Genomic DNA, 26,498 nt, shown 5'->3' on the forward strand with positions numbered 1-26,498 from the left:
GCTGTGAAAGAAGTTCATACAACATTAGTCGGTATTAAAATAAAATGTGATCAGTGACGGCTTTCTGTAACAGACTGTAAGCCCCAGTTTTAATAGGTGTGACTAATGATGGCCTGATATTTCCTACTCAGTGCTAATTTGTGGAGGGGTCTTAAGCCAGCACTAGAATCTGCTTAAGCTGGAGAAATAAGGGATAAAGTTGCAGAGAGGTTAAAGACTAGAGATGAGGCAGCATGTTGGTTAGACTGCACTGAAGCACACTAGGGGAGCTATTGAAATGCAGCATGACTGGCTCAGGCTAATTAACAGTAGGGTCCAATTTACAGTACAGGTTGAGCAATTACAGAGATGGAGCCTGTAAGCAGAAACACTGGGGTTTTAGGGCACACAATAAGTCAGTATGGGGCAAATAAAACTGTGGACACATGACAGTGTCATTTGGTAATGCGGGTCTCTCTAGTCTACAAACACTATAAACTAAATGAGCAGCCATTGGCTAAAGTGACAAAGGAGAAAAATCAGGGGTGAAAACAAATGCAAAGTCTTTAAAGAGGGTTTTGGCATGTGGTGAGATAATATATATATATATATATGTTTATATGTTTTATTTAGCTGTGGGAGACACTCCTTATATATTACACATGACATTTCAAATGTATAAATTATTTCATTTATTCATTCATAAATTCATTATTGTCTGCTTGTGCAATGACAATAAAGTAAATTAGATTTAAAGTAAACTTCGACTCTTAAAATGTATAAGTTTACTTTAAAAAATATATTTTATATTTTAGTAGTTTTATATATATAGCCTATATGTATTTAAAACACGGGCTATGAAAAATGAAAACTTTGGGGGTGAAAACAAATGCAAAGGCTGTAAAGAGGATTTTTTTAACATGTGAAGAGATTAGAATAATTTATTTAATAAGAAATCTGCTTAGATGTTGACAATGAACTCAAATACTTTCATGTTTTTTTTGTTTTTTTTTGGTCTGTGGAGGCACTCTTGATATTTCAAATGTATATATAGGCTACATACATTTTTTTATGATTTTATATTTATTTCATTTTATAAATATAAAACAATGTTTAATACTTAGAACTGTACAATGTAATGTTGACATTCTTATTTGCATATTCATAACCATTAGACAAGTGCAGCACACTGTGGCTACTTCTTTTTATAACAACATACTGGAAAAAAACTTAAACAAAACAAAAAAAGATTGCTAAAATCTGGGTTAAAAGTACCCCTAACTTGGGGTTAAAGTTGAAAACCCATTAGTCTTAATGATTCATTAGAAATATCCAAACAAACAACATTAAAATCAGCTCTATCACATGATAAATGAATGGATCATCTAAGCAGTCATCAGCGTTTTTGTTTGTTCATGTTAAACTTTGTGTTATTTCCTTATAGAGTGACAAGGGAAGTCCCTCATTCATTGTCATTGAGCTCGGTTTTGGGTTTGACGATCAGATCAGCCCACACCCTCTCTCACATTGTCCAAAGTTCCTCAGGAGATGGACTTAAAGCCCAACCGTCCCCACCTGATCCTGATCACCACGGCCTGAAGGCTCCATTGAAATAACAAGGCCTTTTAGACTTGCTACTTTAAGCTCCTCTAGAGCAATTATGCATTCATGTGCGCGTAATTGGCATCCACGAATATGAAATGTTTGGTGGGCCCTTAAACACTGTTAGGGTCTTTGGATGTCGCCCTTGTCAGACAAAGCCTGGAGGTGTTACCCCATTTCCATCTATTTAGAGTGCTGGGAAGAGGTTGAAACAGCCCTGTGTTTACAGTAAACTTTAGGGAAAAATGCTGAGTGCTACTGAACTGCTCTTCACCCACTTATTAGTATCTACCCTACCAGCCATCAATAGCTGCAGTCTTAATTAAACAAGCAGATGCAGGAGTGTCAATCATACGCAGAGACAAGACTGTAACAGTCTAATATACATGGTTCTGCTGGGCATTTTGTTCCCCTGACATTACTGTAAGCTCTGATGGAGAAATCACGTGAAAGAAATGCAGACAAAAAACATCAATGTAATCCACCACAGCATAGCACTTTATTTGTTTCTCTATACATAATTATAATTTCTTTGTTTTATTTTCTGAGTCAAGCAAAAATTCATTATAGTCTACTTGTAAAATGACAATAAAGGAACTTAAGGGACAGTTCACCCAAAATGTTTCATTATGTCATCATTTACTCTCGTGTTGTTTCAAACCTGTTAGAAGTTCTTGTATTCTGCTAAAAACAAAAGAGATTTTGAAGAATGTGGTTAACCAAAGCAGATTCTGGTCTTCGTTGACTCCCATGCAACTGTTTGTTTACTAACATTCATTCTTCAAAATATCTTCCTTTGTGTTCAACAGATGGAAGAACTTCATGCAGGTTTAGAACAAGTTGAGGGTGAGTAATGACAATTTTTTTTTTCTTTTTTTTGGTGAACTATACCTTTAATCCATTTTAAAATAAAACTTAAAAATAATAATAATAATAAAACTTTTTACTTATAAAATATAATTGATTATTAATAAATAAACTCACGAAAATAACTGACTGAATAAATAAATAAAAATAATTAAGATATAAATAATAGTGCTGATAAATTGATTAATCGCGATTAATCGTGTGTATGTAACATAAACGTTTGTAAAAAAAAATATATATACAGTATATATATATATATATATATATATACACACACACACATATATATATATAACACACACACACACACTTACAAACTTGTATGTTTCATAGGCCTACACACATATTTAATCACGATTAATCGATTTGACAGCACTAATAAATAAACAAAAAATATGCTAACTAAAAACTTTAAAATAAATGTTTGAAAAAAGAAAAAGGAAATACATTTATTTATGATAAGATAGCTTGAAAAGGGTCAAAATCACAAACAAATATTAACTCTCCGTTCTTTATCATTTATATGAGAAAGTGGTTAAAAAGCCAGAATTATGCATGAATTTCAGGCCTTAAATCAAAAGCTTCTTGTCGAAAAGAGAGAGCTCAATTCTCACTTCTCCACAGGATTTTGCTTTGCCTGCGTGGTGTCTTTGTCAGAAGCAGTTGTATGTTATCTGAGTAACAGAAACAGCCCTGGTAATCCTTTATGTGGCAGGACGCATAACTGTTCAAACTCCCCTGATAGTCAGTGTGGGGGTTCGTGGCGCTCCATTGTCATTGAGCAGTGGCTCACACAGTGTTACCATTGCATTCTTTGTAATGTGGCCTGAGTTTTTTGCATGACCATGAGGCCAATCTGCTTGGATTGCTGTGCTTGGTAAGGGGCCTGTAGGTTTTCAATGAGGTCTGTATTTCACTCACTTTCAAATGTTATGCTCCCTGCCTATATCTTTGTCCTCAGTGTTAGTGTGCCGAGAGGAGCTGAAGGTGTGATGTTATTTTATTTAGAGTTCGACTAATTAGACCACATCTCTAAGAGTTTCGTCCAGCTAATGATATTACCAGCCAAGACTAATTTAAGTGGGAGCCTTTCCAGAAACGGCACTAAAGAACATCCAATCAGAGGACAGAAAGAGACTCGAAAGCCATTTACTGATGAGTGAGGGTATAGCAGAATGGACAAACTTTTTTATTGCTTTTCCCCCTCTAATCCATAAGAATGGGAACAAACAGGACAGCTACTAATAATAATTACATTTACAATGTTCTCACAGCCGTCACAAACATAGATCCTCTGTGGCCATAACGGAGAGAAAGAGAGTGTATGTTCGGGAAAGGCTTTGTCAGATGCATGTATGATTTCCTTTAATAGTTCCAGAGTCCCAGACACAGATTCATTAGTGATTCCTGTAAGGTCCATCATGTCAGGAGGGTTAACAGGAAGAGCGTCGGCAAGGCCACACAGAGAGCTTTACTCACATCTGTCTCTATCTGCTCTCCCTCTTTCAGCCTGTTTCTCATATCATATCATTAGCTTTATATATAGCTCATATCACTTGTGCTTTAATTGTGATTCTTTCAAGCACACACTCACAACATTTATCTTATTGTCTGAAACATGCATATATGGATGATTCTTCTATTAGGAGACATTTTCTGTCCTTAATTAGCATTTTGTTTTAAAGAATGGATTAACCTATTAGCTTCAAATGTGTCCCTTTTATAATTTCTAGATGTTTAAGTGTTATCACTCTTAGAAGAAAAGTTTCTAAAGGGCTATGTCAGCTGTTATATCAGAATCTTTTAGGGGTTCCTATCATGGAATTTAAAATGTTATGAATTAATCAGCTCGTAAACATACTTTATCACTAGAAAAATAGAAATAACCCGTGGGTTCTAGAAGTCCGCTGAACCTTTTTTCTAAGAGTGTAATGCATATTGCAAACATTTAGCAGAATTACTCTATTATGGGCTTGTCATCTAGCACAAATTCAATTCAAATAATTGTTTGTAAATGTAGTTGGATTATATATTTGAAGATCATAAATGTAATTTATTTTAAAATGTCTACATAATTGTTTTTGTTTTTTAAAGGTAGCCTATTATTTGAGAATTTAAGTTCAGAAACAATCAATTTATTTTTTTGCATAGACTTTTTTTTGCTTACTAGCTGTATTAGAAGAAAAAAAAAACAGCAAAAAGAGAAATGTCATTACCATCATGCACAATATTAATCAGCAGGTTTGGTTGCATAAACTATTTAAAAGTTAGTCATCTAATTTTTTTCTTCAAGTCTGAAGCCAGTTGCAAACATAGCTATTATGTTAAGACTGTGTCTTGAATAGGCTACTAGTATGACCAACTAGCAATTATCAAGAGGCAATTACCCATGTGTTGTTCTAAACCTCTATGAATTTCTTTCTTCTGTTGAGCACAAAATATGATATTTTAAAGAATGTTAGTAACCAGACTAACACTATGGAACACTATGGCAAAACACTATAAAAACACTATGGAAGTCAATGGCTACCATCAACTGTCTGGTTACTAACATTCTTTAAAATGTCATATTTTGTGTTCAACAGAAAAAAGAAACTCATTCAGGTTTGGAACAACTTGAGGGGGATTAAATGTTGACAACATTTTAATTTTTGGGTGAACTATCCCTCTAAAACAGTTATGGACAGTCTTAAAGAAAAACAAAATGTGATTAACTAGTCTTAAGACTAGTCTTAGCAGTTTATGCAACAAGCCCTTGGAACAAGTTTTGGTCCCACTTTATTTTAAGCGGCTTTCAGTACTATGTACTTACATCGAAAAGTAAGTGCAATGTACTTATTGTGTTCATGTTGTATTGTAAAACACTTTTGCTGACCCCAGTTTTTAAGTCAATTAAATGAAAAGGTAGATTGGTCTAATTGAACCTGAAAACGTCTGACCCTAACTTTTTTGGTCAGACTTCTTAACTTAGCAGCAATGTTTGTCCTTGCAGATCTTTGTTTAAAGACATATGAATTTAAGAGGTCATGAATGCTTATAATGTAAGAACCATTCAAATAAACGAGTTCAGTAACTGTCTTCAGTTACTCACATACATACATCACTCAATGTGCCTCACTCTTCAGTCGCAGGCATGTGAGGTCAAATGGACTCTTTCGCCATCTTCTGGTGAAATGCAAAGCTGCAGAAAGTTCAGGAAAGTCGAAAGTCGAAAATCACAAATTCTATTTTAGAATTGTGAATAAACAACAAACAAGTAGACATGCGCACTTTGATCAAGCTATAGGCTATTTATATTTAAGTTGGTTTGGCTATAGTTATCAGCTGAAAAATGCCCCAAAACCTGTATGCGAACATTTTTATTCTAGATGTAATTGTATTATTTTTATTACAATCTTATTCATCTTTTATTTATGAATTCTAGATCCACATGTTAGGGCTATTGATTTATTTAATCGTTTGGCCTATTTAGCCTATTATATGCTCTGATATGTTTGATTATTTCCAAATGGAAGATCTTTTGTGTCTCTTCTGTGCTGTAAGATTGAGTGGGTGTATATTTTCCATTAGAATTGATTATGTGATGTACCTTGGTAACAAAATATGTTTCCATCTCAGCAGGCATAAGGTAAAGATACAATATTCTCTTAAAGGTCTTAAAACCACCTAATCAGTCCTGCTAGGGTATAGTGTTGTAGGCTACAAAGAACTTCAATAGCCACTTTCCCTCGTCCCTTCCTGTTACAGACAAAGCTGTAGTTTATAGTTTCACAAGACTAGGCTTCTTCCTTTCATTCTGCAAATATCTTACTTATTTTGGGACTTTCTTTCTCTAGCTGATCAGCACAAATTTCATCTGTCAAATGCAATACTTTGGATAAGCCTATTAATACAGATTTGTCTGCCTGGATCTCACTGCAACAACCAACAGACCAGTCTAAAACCAGCAAGAGTACCACCTTTGGTTGGTTTAAGAATTTTAGCAGGAATGGTAAGCAAAAATAGTGTAATAAATACTTTCATATATATATATTTTTTTTTCATTAGGCCTATATTTTGATGAATGGCATCCTTACATAGGCTAGCTACTTGATGTATTTTTGATGTTACTTTTAATGGCTGAAATAATGAGGGTGAATAACCTTTGTGTATGTAATACTAAGTCTATATAGTACAATAAGCACGTTGAAACCTTGTTTTATACAGTCTATGGTTGAAACACGAAATAGTCCTGGCAAAGATGTTGACTTTTGTCGAAAGGCGTTTTTTTTCCCTCTGAATTGCTTGCTTCGAGTTTTGTCCCTACGTGGTACCCGTATCAATTTGGTTAATCCAAAATGGCGACGACCACAGTTGGAAACGTGAGTTGTTCTTTAACTAAATAATTTTGTCCTTATTTTAACTTATACATAGATGTGCTGTAATGGGTCTGGTATATTATAGTTTTATCGTCGGTTTGCCATGGAATTGTCTGTTAATTCGCGGATAAATGACAATATGCGGTCAAATTCACGTTGGCTAACCTGATAGCCTTTATGTTCTCTCTCTATTCTCTGCCAAATAACTAATAGGCCTAGTTATCTTTTTCAGGATGTTATTGACACTGACCTTCCCACTGCCGTGAGTCTACTCAACAGTCTCACAGAACAGGTCTGTAATGCAGTTTAGATGGACAGCATCACAATTGGATGACATAATTGAATTGAATTGAATTGAATTGAATGAATAGCTTTATTGGTCACTAGTCACAAGTACCAGCGAAATTCCGCCATCAACCTGTCCATACAAACATACATACAATATGACAAGGGGGTAGACAGGACAGGAAGACAGAGCATTTTAGGAAAGAATACAGCATAACATGAGGAGAGGTGAGGAGAAAAAAAAAGGCCACCCCCAGACTACGCTCCTGTAAGGAGTCCAGTTTGGGAACAGTAAAAAACACCTCAGCAACATTGGCACATAATCAGTACACAACATGAACACACAAGACTTGCAAAAGGGGAGGATAGTTGGGGATGGAGGTAACCCAGCACAGACAAGCAGCCATCCGGTTCCTGCAGCCATTCTTCGGCGCTGGTCGGACCCGCCTGCCAGACTGGTGGTATGTAGCGTCGAAGGCGAGGGATGAGGGTATGGGGTGGTGATTGCATATCTGTATATATGTAGTGCGTGTATGTGTAGGCCTGGAGAGCCGCTGCGTCTGGCATCCTAATCTAGCCTCAGTCCGCAGGATTTCATTGCGAAACACAGCAATTGCTATGGAGACAGCCTTGATCAGGTCCCAGACAGAGTCAACAATCAGCAGGTGTCTGTGGGGGATGGGGGAAGGAACGCAAGAGCGTCACGCTGCAGTGCTCCACGGGGGGAGTTGTAGTTCCAGCAGCAGCCTCGGCCAAGGCCAGTGCTGGTTGAGGGGGGCCGAAAGCAGATAAGATTGGGGTTGTTTGGTCTTGGGACGAGTAGCTGCATTCCAATTTACGCAGCCCCTGGTCCATTTTGGTCTCCGAAACGATCCATTTGCCTTTGCAAAGCTGTAAGCTTCTCCAAGATGTTATCCATATTTTGGTTCAAAGTCACCAAAGTCACAGTCTGAGTGCTGACAGCTCTGCCCACTGCTTCAATCATGACGGGCAGCCTTATGGGGTTTTGGACAGCTGTCACCGTCTTCTTAATTCCTCGATAAACCAGGGCAATGCCTAATCCAAACAGCAGAAAACCTGTTATCATGGTTCCGAATAGGTAGATGTCTTCAATGTCCTCCACGGAAAGAGCCGCCAGACACACGACCCGCCACTTCCCCCACGCGTCCATCGTGTAGCCAGCTGCAAACGTTCCGGCAGGGCAGTCAGGTTCCCCCGAACCCAAGCTTCTCGTCGAGAAGATGGTGTCAATTGCGCTGAGAGACCAGTTGATCAATTCCATAATTTCTTAGTTTGGAGAGCAGTGCGGAGAGAGTCTCTCAAAGTACAAGTAGACTAGACGAGACGAGAGGAGCAAAGCAGGGGAGATAAGGGAGAGGAGGGTAAGAAAATGCGACCGCCTTCGTTGAGAGCAAAAGATAATACAGAGATATGAGGAGAATATGGAGAAGATATGATGATGATTGACACTTATATATTTTCAGGTTGCTTCAGTAACAAGTCATGTCCGGGATATGATAAAGAAAGTCAGAGAGAAAGCGTTTCAGACTTCTAAGGTAGAACTATTTTTATGGTATTAAAATTCTCTCTCTCTCTCTCTCTCTCTCTCTCTCTCTCTCTCTCTCACACACACCTCTCTCACACACACAAAGAATGTTTATGACATTTATTTTCCTTTTCGCTCCAGGGTTTGTCTTTTCTGGACTTGAGATATCATCTGTTACTGTTTTACTTGCAAGACATCACTCATTTGATCAGTTTAAAGACAGAAGGAGAAAGTCTGAAGGACAACAGCGCAATCCACAGGCTGGTCACCATAAGGACGGTACGACATAAAAAACTGTCAGATATTCATTTTCTATTAATATTTGCTCATTGAATATATATATTTTTAGACAATATTCCCTTAATTAATCGTATATAAATCCATCATATTAATTGATTCATTCTCTACAATAAATTCTCAGTTTTCAGAATTCTGCCTGTTCCGGTTTCAAATCAAATGTGATAATGCAATAAACTACATGTTTAATAAATAAATAAACTTTATTTTTGCCCCATGCCATGGTTAATTTTTGACTCTGGTACATAGTTAAAATTCATAGTGTACTTATCAGGTCACATCTGTTATAAACCAATATACTGCATGATTCTACAGTATGCAGACTACTTTTAATGCTGTGCCAATGCTTAAAGTGTATTTTTCCCCCTTCTGTCTTTGTTGTATAGGTTTTGGAGAAGATGCGTCCCCTAGATCAAAAGCTGAAATATCAGATTGATAAATTAGTGCGGACTGCAGTGACAGGCAGCCTCTGTAAGATTTTTTTTGTTCTCGTCATTGATTGCATATTTTAAGAATAATAACGTTCATTAACTTGAATGATGGTGTTTCTTTCAGCTGAAAATGACCCTCTACACTTTCGCCCTAATCCTCAGAATCTGGTTAGCAAGGTAAAGCTCTCGTCATGTAATATAACGTATGTTATATAGTATGTTGTTTTAATGTTAAATAATAAATTATATATGAAATTATATATTTTGTAGTATATATTTGTATTTTATATATATATATATATATATATATATATATATATATATATATATATATATATATATATATATATATATATATTCATTCATCCGGCTCAAATTGTGAAAGATGGAAATGAATGTTGTGATGTTATTTCCATGAAGAAGTGTGTCAATTTTTGATCAAGATTTTGTATTGACAATGCAATTGTCGAACACTCTGTAAAGTCTCTTCCAGCACATCCCAAAGACTTTCACTGAATTTAAGGTCTGGACTCAGAGGTGCAAATTCATGTGTGAAAATGATTCTTCATGCTCCCTCCCAGTCATTCTTTCACAATTTGAGCCTAATGAATCTTAACATTGTCCTAGATGGTTGTTTAAGAATTGAAAAGCTACACACTCCATCAATCAGGATTAGAAGAACTGTTGCAAAACATTTAACATGCTACAAACATAATAATCACTGCAATAATCACAGACTCTTAAGCATTTTTCTATTCAAATCCAAACAGCGACTTGTTTTTTGGCCGGGCAGTGTATATATAATTTTATTTAAAATTGCTGCATTTCTTCCACACAGCTCAGTGAATCTGAGAATTCAGGTGATGAGGGCGAAGAAGGACAAACAAAAGGGGTAAAAGAGCCTTCATCCAGCAGGAGATACGTGCCTCCTCGAATTGCTCCAATGCACTATGGTAAGTCCTTTTATGTTGTAAGAGTTCAATTTATCTTTATTTCACATTAGGATTCAGATATAATTGCAGTTAATACTCATCCCAAACCCTCTCCCATCCATGCATAGATGGGGACACGACGGAAGCAGACCGGCAGAAGGAGCGCATCGACAAACAGAAGAAAGCGGCTCTCCGCAGCTCCGTGATCCAGGAGCTCCGGCAGCAATACAGCGACGCTCCGGAGGAGATCCGAGACCGCAGAGACTTCCAGACTGAGCGGGAGAGCCGAGAGGAGCAGAACAGGTACATCATTTTGAACCTAGTTTCACGGTTTAGATTATTCTGTAAATGAAGCGCTTGATAGTCTTTCAGATGTTTTATTCCTAATGCTCTTGGGAAATATTTTGTATAAGGAAAAACTACGAGGAGTCCATGATGGTCCGTCTCAGTATGACACGCGAGCAGAGGCTCAGGAAGAGAGGAATGATGGGAATGGCTTCACAGCTGAGTAACATCACACGATTCGGTGACATCACCGTTCTGACAGGGGGAGAAGCACAGGTGAGCTGGACAATGGCATCATGGGTAGTTTTGCACTGAACATGTAGAAATGCAGCGTTTATAAAAGCTTCGTGTGGTTAATCTACAACAGAGAGGACGTGAGCTATAACACGTCTGCTGATCTCATGTCCTTCATTTTAGAAAATGTGTCTGAGTGTATTTTCTCTCTTCATAGGATATCGGTCATTCAAAACCCATGAAAAAGAAGAAAACGATTAAGAAAAGTAAAAAGAAAAGTAAGCATTTATTTTGTATGTTGTGAGTGCTTTCAAAAATATAAGCTTCCACTGTTGCATATTAATATATATTTCATGTTTTCAGTTTTCAGGAAGCACAAGTAAACCTCTGATGCAAAGGAGAACGTTTAAGAGGAATTTCAACAAAATTATTTTTTTCAGGATTCTAGATAATCTTTGCTTGGGACCGTTTCTATTTTCCTTCCATGAACAAAATGGTATATTGAAATATGTGTGGAGCTTTTTATGTAATTTTGGTTAATGCAAGCTGTTGATCTCAGTATCAATCGGATTACCTTGATTAGCATAACAAAGTGCATTCTGTTGTAAGACATTCTTGTAAATGTGATGGATGCTAGGAACGTAATATGTTTACAATATTTTCATATTTAATTGACTAAATTCAATTTTGCTGTAAATTAAGGCATGATCGTGATGGACTAGAGAGTTAAAACATGTTTTCAACCCATGTTAGAGTCTGCGTCCAATAAAGTGGCCATCACTTTTAACTGCTGTTTTTTTTTATGGTTTTTGTCCCTTCCAAATCGCAGGATTATATTAAATGTGGCCAAGTCATACTGTTGGTGCCATATTGCTTTTTGAAAAGTATATTCCTTTCAGATGAAACATGCTGTCCGAAAAAAATATACAATTCTTATGTTTGAAAACTTCAGTTGTCGAGTCACCTTTATTTATATAGCGCTTCATACAATACAGATTGTTTCAAAGCAGCTTTACAGCGATAACAGTAGAATTATTATTAATTTGGCTGTATAGCATCTCTAAAAGATATTAGTGTCATTGTTCAGCTGAAGTCAGTTCAGTTGTAAAGATTATTAAATGAGTTCATTAATATATAAAGCGGTTCTGCACAGTGTCATCATCCAGCTCAGTCCGATAGTGTCAATGCAGTCAAATGACTCAAATCAATAATGTTATTGAATATTCAGTGGCCCTAAGCATAAAATAATGCTGAGCGATGACCTTGAAATCATGATACGCAGAACTGTTTCTTGCACAGGATTTGTTAAAATGTTGATGTTTATTGTAATGGCCAGTGGGTCTAGGTTTACTGTATAACACTGTAAACAAACATTTTTCAGGACACAAGGGATAGGTTATGAAAGACATAGGGTAAGATGCCTTGAATGAGTTTCTTTCTTCTGTTGAACACAAAAGGTATTTAGAAGAATGTGGGTAACCAAACTAGTCCAGTCATTTTATGAAAAAAGGTTGAACAAATTGCAACAGAAGCAAACTCAACTGATTTTGTATCCTCAGCATGTCCTGAGTAAAGCCAAAAAAAGCCCCGAAGAATCCCATTAGGGGTTTCCCCTAATAGGATTCTTCTGGGCTTTTTTTTCTTTACTCAGGACATGTTGAGGATACAAAATCAGTTGAGTTTACTTCTGTTGCAATTTGTTCATGGTTGACCCCCATTTTGGCTTAAAATGACTGGACTAAACAGTTTCTGGACCCCATTGACTTCCATAGTGTATATATATATATATATCATACTATTGAATTCAATGGGGACCATTAACTGTTTGGTTGAATGTATCAATTCAACTGTATGAATTCAAATGGAATGATTTCACTCAATTAGCCTATAGGTTTTAATGAAAAGTAAAGATGTTTGATATGTACATGGCATGCATGGAATGATTAAATAACCCCATCAATTACAAAATCTGTTTAAAAAAAAAATTAATAACATGCGATTTTGGGCTTTCTGTGCCAAGACATCATTTTTGTCTCCAAAAACCCTTTATTAACAAATAAACACAAAACTTTGAAAATCAATATAACACAATGTCATACATCACTATTTCCCAGAGACACAAAATTAGATTAACCTCAAAAGTATTAAGATTAAATTTTGCTATCGTTCAGAACATGTCCATTGTGTTATTTTTTTTCTCTCTTTTTTAAAATTTATTTTATTTTATTTAGGGTATATATATATGGCAGAAAACTAAAGCTTGGACATTTTTTGAGTCCCCGTAACATAATTCAGGTAAAATCCGTTGTACATTATGCTGGCATGAGAAACTTGCCTCGCCAAAACCACAAGAAGCAGAGTCCTCCTCTGCACAGACCCAACTCCTCCTTCCATATGCCAACGTGACGTATCCCAGTCTTCAAGCTGAAAGAACTGGATGATATATTCTGAATGATCAATGCACATTCTGACTTATGATGCAGCCTGGAATTAAACCACACCATGTTCATTCGTCTAACCCAGGGGTTTCCAAAGTCTGTCCTGCAGAGAACATGCCTCAACACACCAGCCTGTAAATTTCTGGTTTGTTTCCAGAAATTTCTTCTGTGCCGACAAGACCTTGATTGGCAGGGTGAGGTGTGTTTAATTGGGGTTGGGGCTGAACTTTGCAGGATTGGACAGCCTTGGTCTAGCCAGAGGCTTGGTCCGCCGACTGAGCCTGGTGTCTCTTAAGTTTTTTTTCTCCATTTCTGTCACAGATGGAGTTTGGGTTCTTTGCCACTATCATCTTATTGGCTTGCTCAGTCAGGGACACTTAATATCTGACAATAATCATCAGTATCTGTACTGAGCTGGATGATGACATCATTCACCTTTCAAGATGAATTTAACTAGTTGCATAACTGATGAACTTTACAGTTACTGAACCGAATCAACGCTAAACTGATTTCAACTGAACAATGACTGTTTACTATTGTCTTTCTAGAGCTGCTTTACAGCAGAATTTAATCTGTTTGCATCATAGAACCTAATTTTTCTTTAAAGCATTAAAAAATATATATATGGTGGGTGTCCTGTCTGGCCAAACCACTGACAGGCTTCCCACACCTTTTGACCAATAAATCCCCCTACTGGATAAGGATTTCAAATCATTTTACATACGTCGCCCTAAAAAAAAATGGTTATGTCTAACCAACATATTTTTTAGAAAATCTTATTTTCTCAAAACCATGAGAAACCCACAGAGGCACATTGAAACTTAATGGTCTTAAGATTCCTACCTCAAAAAAAGACCCAAACACTTAAAGTACTTTTTACACAATGTCTTTTATTTTTTTTCTAATTACAGACTCATGGGTTAAAAATAAAATAAAAAAGGAAAACATCTTTTCTCTTTTCGTCCATACCCACTCCCCCATCTGAAAAAGGAAAACGAACAGAAACGAGAAAACCATCTGCACACAAATCCCCCTCCCTCCCCCCAAAATAAAAGCTCCGAAGCCCTCAAGTAACCGATACCTGTAGCCCACGCGTTAGTGCTCCATCGTGCCCTAACTGCACTGTGCGCCGAGACAGACAAGGCCCTAGAAGAACCCTCCCCTTCAACCTCTATCTGGTCCTGCCTCTCTCACTCACTCGCAATTTAAGCAGCCATTGCTCTATCATGGCTCTGCCTTCACGATATATAAATTTGTGTGGTGGATGTGTGCGGTGTATGCGGTGTCTGTCTGTATGTGTTAACATGGGCCTGGTGCATCTCAGTAAATTTATGTTTGTAAAGCTCAGCGCTTGTTATTGTAATAAATGCCTCCCGCAGTGGGCCGGTGGTCGCCCTGTCCCCCTCCCCCTCCCCCCCACACGGAGAGGATGGGGTGAGTGTGCATAGCGGGAGCAGAAAGAGACAGAGACGCCGCCGAGACGGTAGGGGGCGCCGCGGCCACGGGAGGAGGGGTAGTCAGTCTCCACTGGTCCTGAAACCTGAAACGACAAGAAGTGGTCTAATATACAAAGAGAGAGCAAGGGAGAGGGGGGTTGAGGGGGGGGGGGGGGGAGCACAGGAACAGAGGAAGGAAAAAAACTGATGGTCGGGAATGGCATATGGCAGCATGAGACAAAAAACAAAACAAAAAAACTCTTAAAACACAAAAGAAAAGATCTCAGAGCTCAGGCCATGCCATCTTACAATAGTCGTATGATGTGGAAGATGGTTCAAGAACAGTAAAACGTAAAAACAACGTCGAACTCTAAACCATTGTCGGAATAACAGGTGGAGGAGGTAATCCGAGTGAGGGATGAACAGGAAAGAAAACGGCGCTGGGGGGGAAAAGGGATTCCAGAGAGCACAGACAAATAGAGAATATGATCTCAAATAGCACAACTTTGTGAAAACAACAACATTCTTGCTATTAAATTGTTCACATATTCACGGTACAATAATAATAAAAAAAAAGTTAACATTTTTTTTTTCTGTTTGCCTTTTTTGAATGCAAACATAAGAGGGGCTGTTTGGTGAGAGAAAAATCACAGCCAGACAAAAGGACACATCTGCAGCCTGAGATTACATCATCATCTTCTCAAATTTAAACAAATGCCACCAAATCTCCCAGACGGCCATATTGTACCTTACCAGGGCGATCGCAACACCTCCTCACACCCACGCGCACACACAATCGCACACTGCGGCCAGTCAGTCTGTCTTTCCAGGAGATGCTCTTTTTTTTCTTTTTTTTTCTTTCTTTTTTGTCTTTTTTTTTTCTTCTTTTTTTCTTCCTTTATTGAGAGGGGTCTTTTTTTTTTTTTTTCTATAGGGATATGGGGTGATAGTAAGGGGGATTTCATAGGGGGGTAGGGAGGTATTAGTAAGGGGAGTACCACGATGTTGTTCGCCCTCGGCCCCTGGAAAAGAGAGAGAAAAAGAGGGTGAGTTCTTTTTTGTGATTGGTTTAAGAAGACGGACACCAATTCAGTTTTTTGGGGTATGAGTGTATATCAGTAATATGCATTTTAAAAGGGCCGGTTGAGGACAAGCTGAACGTTTATGCACTCACGTTACAGGTATACACGATTCAAAATATGAAATGAAATGTATACCCCTCTTCTACGGATAACAAGATTTAAATAGTGATCAATGCAACCATGTGTAAAGAATCCAGTAATGTGGTTTACTATAAAGGGAAGCTGAGGAAGATTATCCAACAGCAGAATGTGTGTGCGTTAGTTATATTCAAGCTTTATAAATGGTCTAGTGTCCAGTGTTGGGGACAGTGAAAGCACGCTCTCCCTCTTTCTCTCTCTCTGAACGGGGCGGCTCCTGTGGTCTCTGTAAGGGAGAGATCCTGGGGACATGAACCCTCGAACACATGCACACAGTTACAGTCAACGACACACAGCTTTCCACAAATGGACTGGGCCACAGAGCGCGCACACACAATCGCACATATATACATTAATAAATGCAGTGGCATCCATTCAGGCAGCCAGAGACGCTCGTCATTCACACAAAACCCCCTCCAGGAACAGCCTGTGCTCTTTGTGGCACAGAAACCTGTTATCGGTTGGATTCTAAAACAGTCAATATCAGGCTGCAGGAATGAACCCTCCATTCTGGAAGTGAACACATTGTTATTCATGCGAGGGGTGAAAATGTACCAAACTAGGTTTTTCTAAAGCAAACTTGCCTGAGGTCAAACACACACTTGCCTTTAAGTTATTCAGAGCTGAGCTTGACATCAGCTACATACTCAAACTTGTAGGATCCCATTGGCTAATTATAAAGATAAAGATACAATCATAGTCACCTAATAAACATCAAAATTATTTGGGTTTGGGATAAAACAAATTCTTCAACCATTCACTAACACAAGCTCCACTCTAACAAAAAAAAGTCAAAGTGTGGCAGTGCATGTACAAGAGTTTCCCAACAAACTGATGTACTTGATTCTGATTCATAAAATGCTTTCACTCTACCAGATCTTAAAAGACAGGAAATATTCAAATGCTCCCAAAAATCTTCAATTTAAAGTCCTTCATCACACTAAGTTATCAAAACAATTGAAGCCAACAGTAATTATACAGATTTACCCCCCGGTTCCACAGACAAGGTTTAAGATAGTCCAAGACTAAAATGCATGTTTGAGCTGTTTTAACTGAAAGCACTTGCACTGACATCTTAAAATATACCAGTTCCATTGTTTTGTCTCAAGATGCACATCAGTAATGTTTTTTTTGGGGGTCTAAAGCACGTTTATAAAAGCTGCTTAAATGTCCTAATTGAACTAAGGCCTAATCCTGGCTTAATCAAAGCCTTGTCTGTGAAACTTGGCCCTTAGTAGCTTTTTTAAATGTTCCTTAGAAAAATGCATTACTGGTGTGAATCTTGAGAAAAACAACAACAATGGCACTGACATATTTTAAGATCAGAACAAGTTGCTTTCAGTTATGACAGTTCAAACATGCATCTTAGTCCGGAGCTAGGCTTAAGCATTGTCTGTGATACCAGGCAATAGAGTGCCAAATCTGTCCAGAGGGCCAAACAGGCTTTGAGTTGAGTGTCGAAACCTAGCGAGATGCCTACTGAGACAGCACCACAGGTCTGCCCTTTTTGAAAATTCCCTATTTAGGCATCTAACTCTGTTTTGAGGCACAAGGCATACATGATCTTCACATTGGGAAGCAGGTTATTGACTTTGAAACCTCTGGAGAGTGTGAAGGATCATTCATGCTCAGAATCTTACACTGCAGGAGGGAAATGGAGATGATAACGATGTGTGTTTTTAATGGTTTCTGTAATTCTTCCTCAGTTTTCCTTTTTACATGACGACACAGAGGGGTTTGTACAGAGAGTGCAGACTAAAAAAGAGAGTGGTGCAGTTCCTTCTCTCCTCACACCGAGGCATTAAACAGCAGCATGCATGCATACATACAGGAGACAGACTGCGGTTACACTTTAATTTAAGGTGACGTAGTTACATTGTAATTACTCAAAGCACTGAGTAATATTAATTCACTAAATGTACTTACTATAGAGTTATGGTTAAGGTTTGGTTTAGGGTTAGTTACTTGTAATTATGAATTATGTACTATTTTACTTTAGTAAGTACATGTAGTAACGTGTAACTATGTCACCTTAAAATTAAGTGTTAACCAGAATGCTTTAATATTGCAAACTAGCACAGAATGCTTTAAAAGGTAACAAAACGGAAAAAAAAAGAAAGATACAAAAAATATATATATTAATAAAAATGGACAATTCTTTTAGAATTTTTTTTTCTTCTTTTGGTAATTGTTCCGGAAATGTTTATATTACACGATGGGATTAATAAAAATAAAATAAAATAAATAAATAATTAAATAAATAAAAGCATGGATATTTAGAAACACTTATTTTAGATCGTCCGCCACCCAATGCGCGCACACTTTCACATCAGCACTCTCTGTCAGGATGGAGCCTGTGTGTCAGTCAATGTCAAACGTGCAGGTTGGCATGGAGCTCACCTGAAGGCCCGTCCTCTGCCTCTGGGAGGTGTGTAGCCACTGTAGTAGCGTGCCCGGGACGAGAAGTTTCCTCCCCGTGAGCGGAAGCGGGCCCGAGGGAAACCGCGGTCTGTGGTGCTGATGCCAGGACGATTTGTTCTCTTGGCCCCAACCTGGAAGAACAGTTGGGAAATTTAAGGGCGCTATCATACTTGGTTCGATTGCCTGTTCCGAACCCGAGTTCGATTGCTCCCCCCTCCCCCCGATGGAATGTGTTCACATTATATTATTCGTATCGGAACCGCGGTACACTTGCGTCATCAAGGTGCAGCTGGCGCGTAATCGTGTTGCTTGGTAACCGCTATGAATGAAAAAGGATAGAATTGCTCGCTTCACATTTGTTGTTCTTTTTTTTAACCTTTGGTTTTGTTTTCAAAGAAAAGATACAGAAACACACTTGCGTTTGTCTGCCGCAAAAGTACTAAAATCGTTCCAAAGACAGCGGGCTGTCCGCCGAAGAAAGTTTTTGTGGAGGCAAGCAGAAATCATCTCTCTACTTGCAGTGCGTCAATCCCGCTTTTCGTCATGGTAAGTGTATACACACGCACACACGAAAGAGCTATGGTTATTACATTATACGTCATCAATAGTGGTTCACTTTCGCAATTTGGTATGATTGCGTTCATATCAGCAGCGAACCGTACCCCAGACCACCCTTTTTAAGCGGACTTGAGTACGGTTCGCGGGTGCGCACCCGAGTTTGGAAGACAGCGTTCACAAATTTTCGCCCAAATTTTCAAATTTCAAGACTCCAAGAAATATAAATATGGTATAGGGAAGGGGTTTCAAACATGTCCTGGAGCACCCCAGCACTGCACATTTTGTAAGCCTGCCTTATCTGACATACAAAATGTGCAGTGCTGGAGGTCCTCCAGTACAGGTTTGAAAACCCCTGGTATAGGATGTAAAAAAAAAAAAACCGAAAACATATACTACTGAATAGAGATACACGATTGTTATTTTATTACGGTCTTTTTTTACTTTGCAATTAGCCAAGAAAATTTCAAACAAAAATTTCAAACATTGTATTAATTGTCTGTTTAGGGCTGTCATACATTTTTTGTGTGCTTCATTCATTAAATAATTGTGATGAATTTAATCCTTTGTAAGTTATTTAGCAGTATAAGACTACAATTAACACCTTTAAATATTAAATAAATGTATTCAATAGCTGTGACAATTTTTTTTTATTAAACTTAAGTGTATAAATCAGCAGAAAAAAAGTCATTCTTGAAAACATCTGCACAGTAATTTTATAAAATCTAAACGTGTTGTTAAAAACAAATTGCAATTCAATCATTTATTCATACATTTGACAATTTTATATTTATATATTAATGTAAAGAATTATGCATAATTGTATATATGTATATATATGTGTGTGTATATCATATACACACATACACAAATAATATGCAATGATGCTTATTCTAAATGTACTGTGCAGCTTTTTAATGGGGCAACAAGACATGATAGATACGACAGAACAAGATAGGCTTTTAATAATCTTTCAGTGCGCAAAACCATAATATGAAACTCTTCAAAACAGAGCGGCACAAAGCGCTTATGCACATCGCGGGTCCAGAATGATGTGCTTAAAGCAACATGGAGTCAGTGTGCAGCGCTGCACAAGTGCACATTTAAAAGTTCACGGCACAAAGCGAAGAAATGCGAGCGCACAAATCCTAGTGTAAACTGTCCAACAGTTTATTGATCATTTGTTTCTTCACAGTTTTAAATTCTAGTTACTGTGCGTTTGATGCCCATTCAGTCCTTGTAGTGTGTGATCTAATGGCGCTTTTCCACCGCATGGTAGGGGTGGGCAAAAAAATCGATTCACATATGAATCGCGATTCAAACGTTACCGATTCAAAATCGATTCATAGAATTCCAAAAATCGATTCTTGTTTTTTTTTTTTTTTTTTTTTTTTTTTTTTGAAATATATATTTTTTGGTATTGTCCTGAAATGAGTTTAGCTTGCCATTCCCATAGATGGCGCTGCATCGAATTCACACTTACGCCTGCACACTCTTGTCATAGCCAAAAGAAGAAGTGCAGCAGAAGCGAAGCGGAGCAGAAGGAAGGCTGGCTGGCTGGCTTTGTAGCGTGTCTGTTTTTATTTCGGCTCCCATGTTAACAGGTTAGAGCTTGCACACAGCCTGCGTGACACGCGCGTCTCAGGTGCGGAAAACGTGTGCATGCTAGAAATAGAACCGACGCCTATTTTTCTCGCGACACGCAAGCGTGTTGGAAGCGTTTCCAGGCAAAATAGAAAGTTTATATGTCATTTTGACACGAATATTCATATTAATAAATGACATTTTGATGTTTGAAAGTCTAGGTTTTGACATAAATGCAGATATAATGTAGGCTTATTGTATTTTTTTTATAGATTTTCAAAAATTGCACCTGTCAATACAGAACGAAATATTCTGTAGCCTATTTTGCCGTCAATAGCCTACTCCTTAAACTACATTTAGCAGTATTGTTTGTTTGATCTGACTACAGCACTTTAAAGCTAAATGTAAAAAAAAAAAAAAAGTATTTAAGTTTTAATTTAAACTTGAATTAAATGTATTCGAAAGCTGGCCAAAGCTTGGCACTTTGCACTGTTTAGTTGCAAAAGTTTTTATGAAGACAAAGTAATATCAAACTTCATTTAATTTGTTATTTATTTTCTTTTAAATTGTATGTCTACTGCAATCACACAGGAAAAAGTCAACTACATTTACATACTGTGAATCGTTTTTTGAATCGAGAATCGTTTTTGAATCGAAAATCGATTTTGAATCGAATCTTGAGACTAAAAATCGGTATCGAATCGAATCGTGAAATTTTCTGAATCGTGCACCCCTACCGCATGGTACGGCTCGGTTCGGCTCGGCGCGGAACGGTTTGGCTCGGTACGGCACGGTTCGCTTTAGCTCTGTTGCTTTTCCACAGCAGTTAGTACCGCTTCAAAGTGGGTGGGACTGATTGTTATAGTTGCCGTCTCTACTGCCATGACATCATCATATTAAATGCGAATTTTTCATTCCGTGTTTCCCCATCCGCTCCTCGGCAACCAACGAGAGGAACGTCTGCACCTCGTCCACTGACCACGATTCAGCCATTTCTTTTTTTGAAGTTTATACTCTCTTTTTTGAAGCAAATACTTTAAAAACAGGTGCTACAGCGTTGGCTGTTGTCTACTGGCTATTTAAATCTAGCGGGTTTAGTGTCTCGTGTCGTAAATACAATGACGCTGGTAGTGATGATTCTGTCTGACCAATCAGTGATCTGCAGTGTTTTCACATCACATTTTAGTATCGGTACGGTACGCATGGAACCTCAACAGAGGTGGTACCATTTAAAGCGAGCCGAAGCGAGCCGTACTGTACCATACCATGCAGTGGAAATGCGCCATAAGTGAGCCATACCGAACCGAGCCGTACTGTACCATGCAGTGGAAAAGCGCCAAAGCGTGCCGTACCGTACCATGCAGTGGAAAAGCGCCATTACAGGCACGAGTCATTTAGAAAAAGCAATAAACTAAAAAAAAATAAAAAAGATTCATTTTACGCAAATCCACAGCCCTTTATCTACAGACCAAGCATTATAATGTGGATATATCATATTGGAGAGAGTTTTACCGTGCATCCTGCCATAACTGGACAACGCGCTGAATGCTGAATGGAGAATGATTGACAGCCACAGAGGAGGGAAAACGAGTTTCCGTGACCTTAAATTTAACGATGTAAATATACTTCTGTCCCTCACATTAAGCCATGGAATGGCTTCAGATGACTGCATATATTGCTGGAAAACTTAATTAGTACTTGTCTATTTCTTTTGGTCCATGACTTCCCATTGTACATCCCCAAATGTTATTCAGTCAAGAGCAGAGAATGATTTTCTTTGTCTTTTGTTCTTTTACTAACATGACAGACAGCAGCAGGAATATTAGGCTGCTGTCTCTTTAAGAGTTTATGCATGGATCCATCATACCGTTACACAACTTGCGTTAACTTTCTCAACTAATTAGGTTCCAAAACTGACTGTTTACACGGAATACTCGCCAAGACCGCATTTTGAAAATGTTTGTGTGTATTTCACCATTTAAGCACAGTAAGCCACTCATTTTGGTACTTGCGACTCACAAGCTGCTTGAGACTGAGAGGCGGCTTGTGCTCTCCCCTTATATGATAAGTGGTGCGTGTTTCTGGTGTGAGGGCGAAACCCGCGGGTATTAGTAAACTATGCACAATACAAGTACTATTTAACCAGAGCGAATGAGACGAGTGAGTGTGTCACTTCGTCATCAAGGAGAAGAGAGCGAGAACGTGCAGCTGATGTTACTGCCTGTGCCGCTGGCAACAAAACGGACCGGCTCGGAATCGGAAAGACGTGAGACTGACCGGGTCACTGGTCTGGGCCGATCAAGCGGAAAAATCTGCCGATTCCGGTCCCTGGCCGGTCGATCGATGCATTTCTACTACTGAAGTGTTTGTCAGTGCTTTATATTTGCTTCAAAACTAATTGACTTTTGAATATGTCAAGACAATTTATGTTATGCCTCATCTCACCTTAATCTGCCTTCCTCTGAATAAGGACTCATCCAGTGCCATGGCCGTCCTAACAGACTCCTTGTCTGCAAACTCTATATATGCAAAACTGAAATGTGAAAAGGGCAAATGATCATGAGGGCAGTCAAGGTCAATTAAAAAGAACAGGAAAGCATACTGAAACTGCTATGATTTATTAATTGTTCTGCACAAATATATATATGCATTAGAAACTAAGTAAGCATATTGTTAAAGATTTAAAGACGACAGAAAGTAGATGTGATTAAAGCATTGCATCAAATATTACCCCATGCAATGGGCTAGCAAATTATTATTAACAAAAACAAAAAAAGACAATACTAATTATGGCAATGTTTCTACAGATACTGAGTGATAAACAGTTGTTTCTATAAAAATACATATTTCTTTATAAATAAGCTCTAAATTCTGAAGAGAAAAATGCTTTTAGTTTAGTTTCCAATTAATAATTTGTGTTCAATTAAACACTCATTTTATTTAACAATACTTTTTACTAGTATCACAGCCATTATGCCTCAAATTCTAGATATGTTTTTCATTTCAGTGGCTACTGTTCACTATATCTGGGTTAAGGTGATGCATCAATGCCTTCTCTAAACCTACAGTGCCTATCTAGAGCAGACGCTGCACAACAGAGAACAAGAAAATGAGACGCCCAAGAAAAGGACAAATACGACAGGTAGGAAAGTGCAGGTTAAGATGGAAAAAAAGAAAACAGAGGAGAATGCATGAATTACCCTTTAGGGTGTCCTGTAAACTTGTCACACAAGATGGTGACTCTGTTTACGGACCCACATCCGTGGAAGTGCGCCTCCAACTCCTCTGCCGTCGCACCATAATCCACCTGCAAGAGACAAAATCGTATCACTACCATTTCTAATGTCAAGCATGAAATGAATGACTCCAGCTCGTAGGTGTGAGAATAATTGCCCATACATTTCCAACATAAATAGATCTCCCATCGGCTTCCATCTTCTCTTCAATGGACATGATGACAGGGCCAGCTGTAAAGAGAAAACAGTATTTCCACACAACTCTGATAAATCATGAAGTTGCATATGTTGATGAATGAGAGTTTCGTAGTAACCCCATTGTCGGCAAGGTTATTGCATAGCTTCATCTCTGAAGTCTATTTTTCGTTCTGTTTCTAGTCATTTCTCTATTGACCTCAAATGGTCCAGTGTTAGTTATTCTTCTCCTAATGCAGTCCAATGCATCATCACTGTCTGTTCTGCAATGCTCTCCTTTAATTCAATGTTCCTTCCCAAGACTTGCCCGTTCCCCCTCCCTCATTCATTCAGTCTCACTTACCAGGTGGAGGACTGAGATTCATCTGTTTCTCCACCTCGTTCTGTAGCTCCTTCAGTTTCTCTGCCTCCTCCTCCATCTCTCTCACCCGGGCTTTAATTGCCTCCAACTCCTGAGAAACCAAATTAACAACATGCACATTTAGACCTTACCCAAAAAACACAGAATATTAAACATTCAACAAAATAGTTAATAAATATTTTGCATAGCTAGATCCTGATATTGAAACGAGTCAATTATTTTAGTGTGCCTGATCGACATTGGATCCAAATGCATCAGTATCATGTGTTGCTGCGAAACCCATTTTGTCAAAATCAGTCATTATTCTCACCGGTTTTCATGGAGACAGCATGCACATGCACTTTCACACACGTGATTATGCACTGGGCTCTTTCAAACCATGTATTGTCCAGTCAGCAATACGCCCTAAGCATGATGCCATCCGTGCAGGCATTGTTGTGCGCGAGCGAACACACTTTTGGTGTGTATTCATTCACACGCACGCACACAAGTTTCAGCAGTGCTGCATTGCAGGGCAGTCGCTTTGGATCGCTCCTAAAGTAACACAGCATGCATGTGATGGCCCCGTTTACGCAGTTAAGATTTTGCATGATACGATTTAAATAGAATACACAACCAACAGCATATTATGAAGTAACATGATTAAATACGAGCCATAAATAGAGCATAATTGCATGATGAAATAAGGTAGCCATGCAAATACATGACCTACTCTAGTTCCGATAACGTTAATGTGCATGGAGAGAAATGCACCAGCCCAGCCCTATTGCCCCATCTCCATCACACACACACTCGCAAAAATCGCCAACAAATTATGCAATACATCACGAGCGGCATTTAATCTCTAAAGTACATCGAATACAACGATCACGGCGATGCAGATGTGCCTGCCATGCAGCGTTTTGCCCAACGACAACTATGCAGCTTTCCTTAATGCAACCAATTCGATGAAAAATCTGAAAATAAAAGCCTTTCACGCCTTTTTAACATGTCACACACGTCGCATGAAGATTTATTCCATTGCAGAGGCCAAAAACAATCACGCGCAATTACCAACGCGACTTACTTTTTCACGCCACAAATATTACTGATCAGAAAAGAGGCGTGTTTACCGTGAGCCGTCTGCTTCTTTGCGGATGGATCCACACACTGCTGCGGCTAATGGCGGCCTGTCCTACCCTCGCCCCTGTCTCTTACATCTCCCGTCGCGCATTTTTGCGATGAAGATTTTTTCCCTCCGCTAGGTCTGCAGATCTGGCGCAGAGGAACCCAGACGGATGTTGCGCCAACATGGCGGCCAGCAGCACGCATGTCACTCACTAATTCTACTGCACTGCGTGAGCCACAATGGCGGACAAACCGTCCTGGCAAAACCGGTTTCGCGTACACATGATTATTTGGTTTGTAATTCAGTTTTATTTAATTTTAAAAATGTGAGGTTGAAGAGGAAGTTGGGGTGAACCCCTATACCAATATACGAAATGAGTCGTTAAAGCGGGTGTGATAAGTCCTTCACTCACCGGATCTTCAATAGCGGCCTCTCCCTCGTCTAATCCAGGTTCTTCATCGCCGGCGCCTGGGTCTTCAAGTTCTGAGTGACCCGGGTCTGAGTCCAGCAGAGACTCATCTGCCAGTCCGTTACCAAACTCCGCCATCGCCTGATTCCCGGTGGTCCGACGCGCCTCGTGGCTGAACTACAGGCCGCGACTCTCGCAGGGGGGAGCAAGAGAGAGGGGCAGGGGAGGAAATAAAAAAAACGGCGGAAAACGCCGCTCACCAAAGTTAAAATGGGGAATAAAAGCCCGCCTCGCTTCCTCTGGAGCTCAAACGTGTACTTCCGCGAATAAAACAACTACACTATTTAATCCAAATATAAATAGGTTTCACTTGGTCAATATGTCGCACTTACTACTCTATTTACATTAGAAGACAAATTCAGAAAAGCAAATGTGTATTCTTCGCGAGGGCTCGTGTGTTCCAGAACAGAAATGGAAGCCGAGGGCGGGGATTCCGAGCACTGCAGGCGCACTATCGAAAGGTGATTGGACAATTCTGCACTTTAGACACGCCCTCTCAACGTATCGAGAACGGGTATTGGTCTTCTCTTGGGATAATTCAATGCGCTCGCCACTTAGACTTTACAACAGTGACTGTGATTGGATGAAAGCAGCGTCATTCACTGCTCACAGACCACCTCTAGATTGCTTGCAACGGTATTTGTATCGGATTAGAGCTA

The 26,498-nt window shown here is 38.8% G+C and overlaps 2 protein-coding genes across 4 annotated transcripts; one reads left to right on the forward strand and one right to left on the reverse strand.

Annotated features, from left to right (window-relative positions):
- Positions 1-6,760: 6,760 nt before the first annotated feature.
- ngdn (neuroguidin, EIF4E binding protein) lies at positions 6,761-11,762 on the forward strand. The gene is made up of 11 exons (XM_082183766.1): positions 6,761-6,809; positions 7,039-7,098; positions 8,576-8,647; positions 8,779-8,916; positions 9,321-9,405; positions 9,490-9,542; positions 10,204-10,318; positions 10,426-10,600; positions 10,711-10,858; positions 11,034-11,094; positions 11,180-11,762. Exons 1-11 carry the CDS (start codon positions 6,786-6,788, stop codon positions 11,197-11,199), a joined length of 951 nt encoding a protein of 316 aa, XP_082039892.1. The 5' UTR covers positions 6,761-6,785; the 3' UTR covers positions 11,200-11,762.
- Positions 11,763-14,124: 2,362 nt separating this feature from the next.
- On the reverse strand, positions 14,125-26,261 carry pabpn1 (poly(A) binding protein, nuclear 1). 3 transcript variants are annotated; one of them, XM_082183829.1, is made up of 7 exons: positions 25,783-26,261; positions 24,245-24,353; positions 23,870-23,937; positions 23,671-23,777; positions 22,916-23,003; positions 18,311-18,462; positions 14,125-14,794 (listed from the first exon to the last, which is right to left on the reverse strand). In XM_082183829.1, the coding sequence occupies exons 1-7, from the start codon at positions 25,915-25,917 to the stop codon at positions 14,599-14,601; spliced, it is 855 nt and encodes a 284-aa protein (XP_082039955.1). In that variant the 5' UTR covers positions 25,918-26,261; the 3' UTR covers positions 14,125-14,598. The 3 variants fall into 3 exon arrangements, with proteins under 3 accessions (XP_082039955.1, XP_082039957.1, XP_082039956.1); XM_082183831.1 differs by lacking the exon at positions 25,783-26,261 and adding an exon at positions 25,375-25,707; XM_082183830.1 differs by lacking the exon at positions 14,125-14,794 and adding an exon at positions 14,838-15,712 and having other exon boundaries at positions 25,783-26,260.
- Positions 26,262-26,498: the final 237 nt, after the last annotated feature.

The sequence above is a fragment of the Leuciscus leuciscus genome (genome assembly GCF_965113295.1).
Source record: "Leuciscus leuciscus genome assembly, chromosome: 11".
Classification (NCBI taxonomy): domain Eukaryota; kingdom Metazoa; phylum Chordata; class Actinopteri; order Cypriniformes; family Leuciscidae; genus Leuciscus; species Leuciscus leuciscus.

What these genes read in the sequence shown, in the direction of transcription:
- pabpn1 (XM_082183829.1), bottom strand. Translation starts at nt 25,917, where the DNA reads ATGGCGGAGTTTGGTAACGGACTGGCAGATGAGTCTCTGCTGGACTCA. An exon ending in GAATCTCAGTCCTCCACCTG is followed by an intron (nt 23,938 to 24,244) that starts GTAAGTGAGACT and finishes TTCTCTTTACAG; the next exon opens with CTGGCCCTGTCATCATGTCC. An exon ending in TCAGAGGAAGGCAGATTAAG is followed by an intron (nt 18,463 to 22,915) that starts GTGAGATGAGGC and finishes CTGTTCTTCCAG; the next exon opens with GTTGGGGCCAAGAGAACAAA.
- ngdn (XM_082183766.1), top strand. Translation starts at nt 6,786, where the DNA reads ATGGCGACGACCACAGTTGGAAAC. An exon ending in AAGCGTTTCAGACTTCTAAG is followed by an intron (nt 8,648 to 8,778) that starts GTAGAACTATTT and finishes TTTTCGCTCCAG; the next exon opens with GGTTTGTCTTTTCTGGACTT. An exon ending in AGCCGAGAGGAGCAGAACAG is followed by an intron (nt 10,601 to 10,710) that starts GTACATCATTTT and finishes ATTTTGTATAAG; the next exon opens with GAAAAACTACGAGGAGTCCA.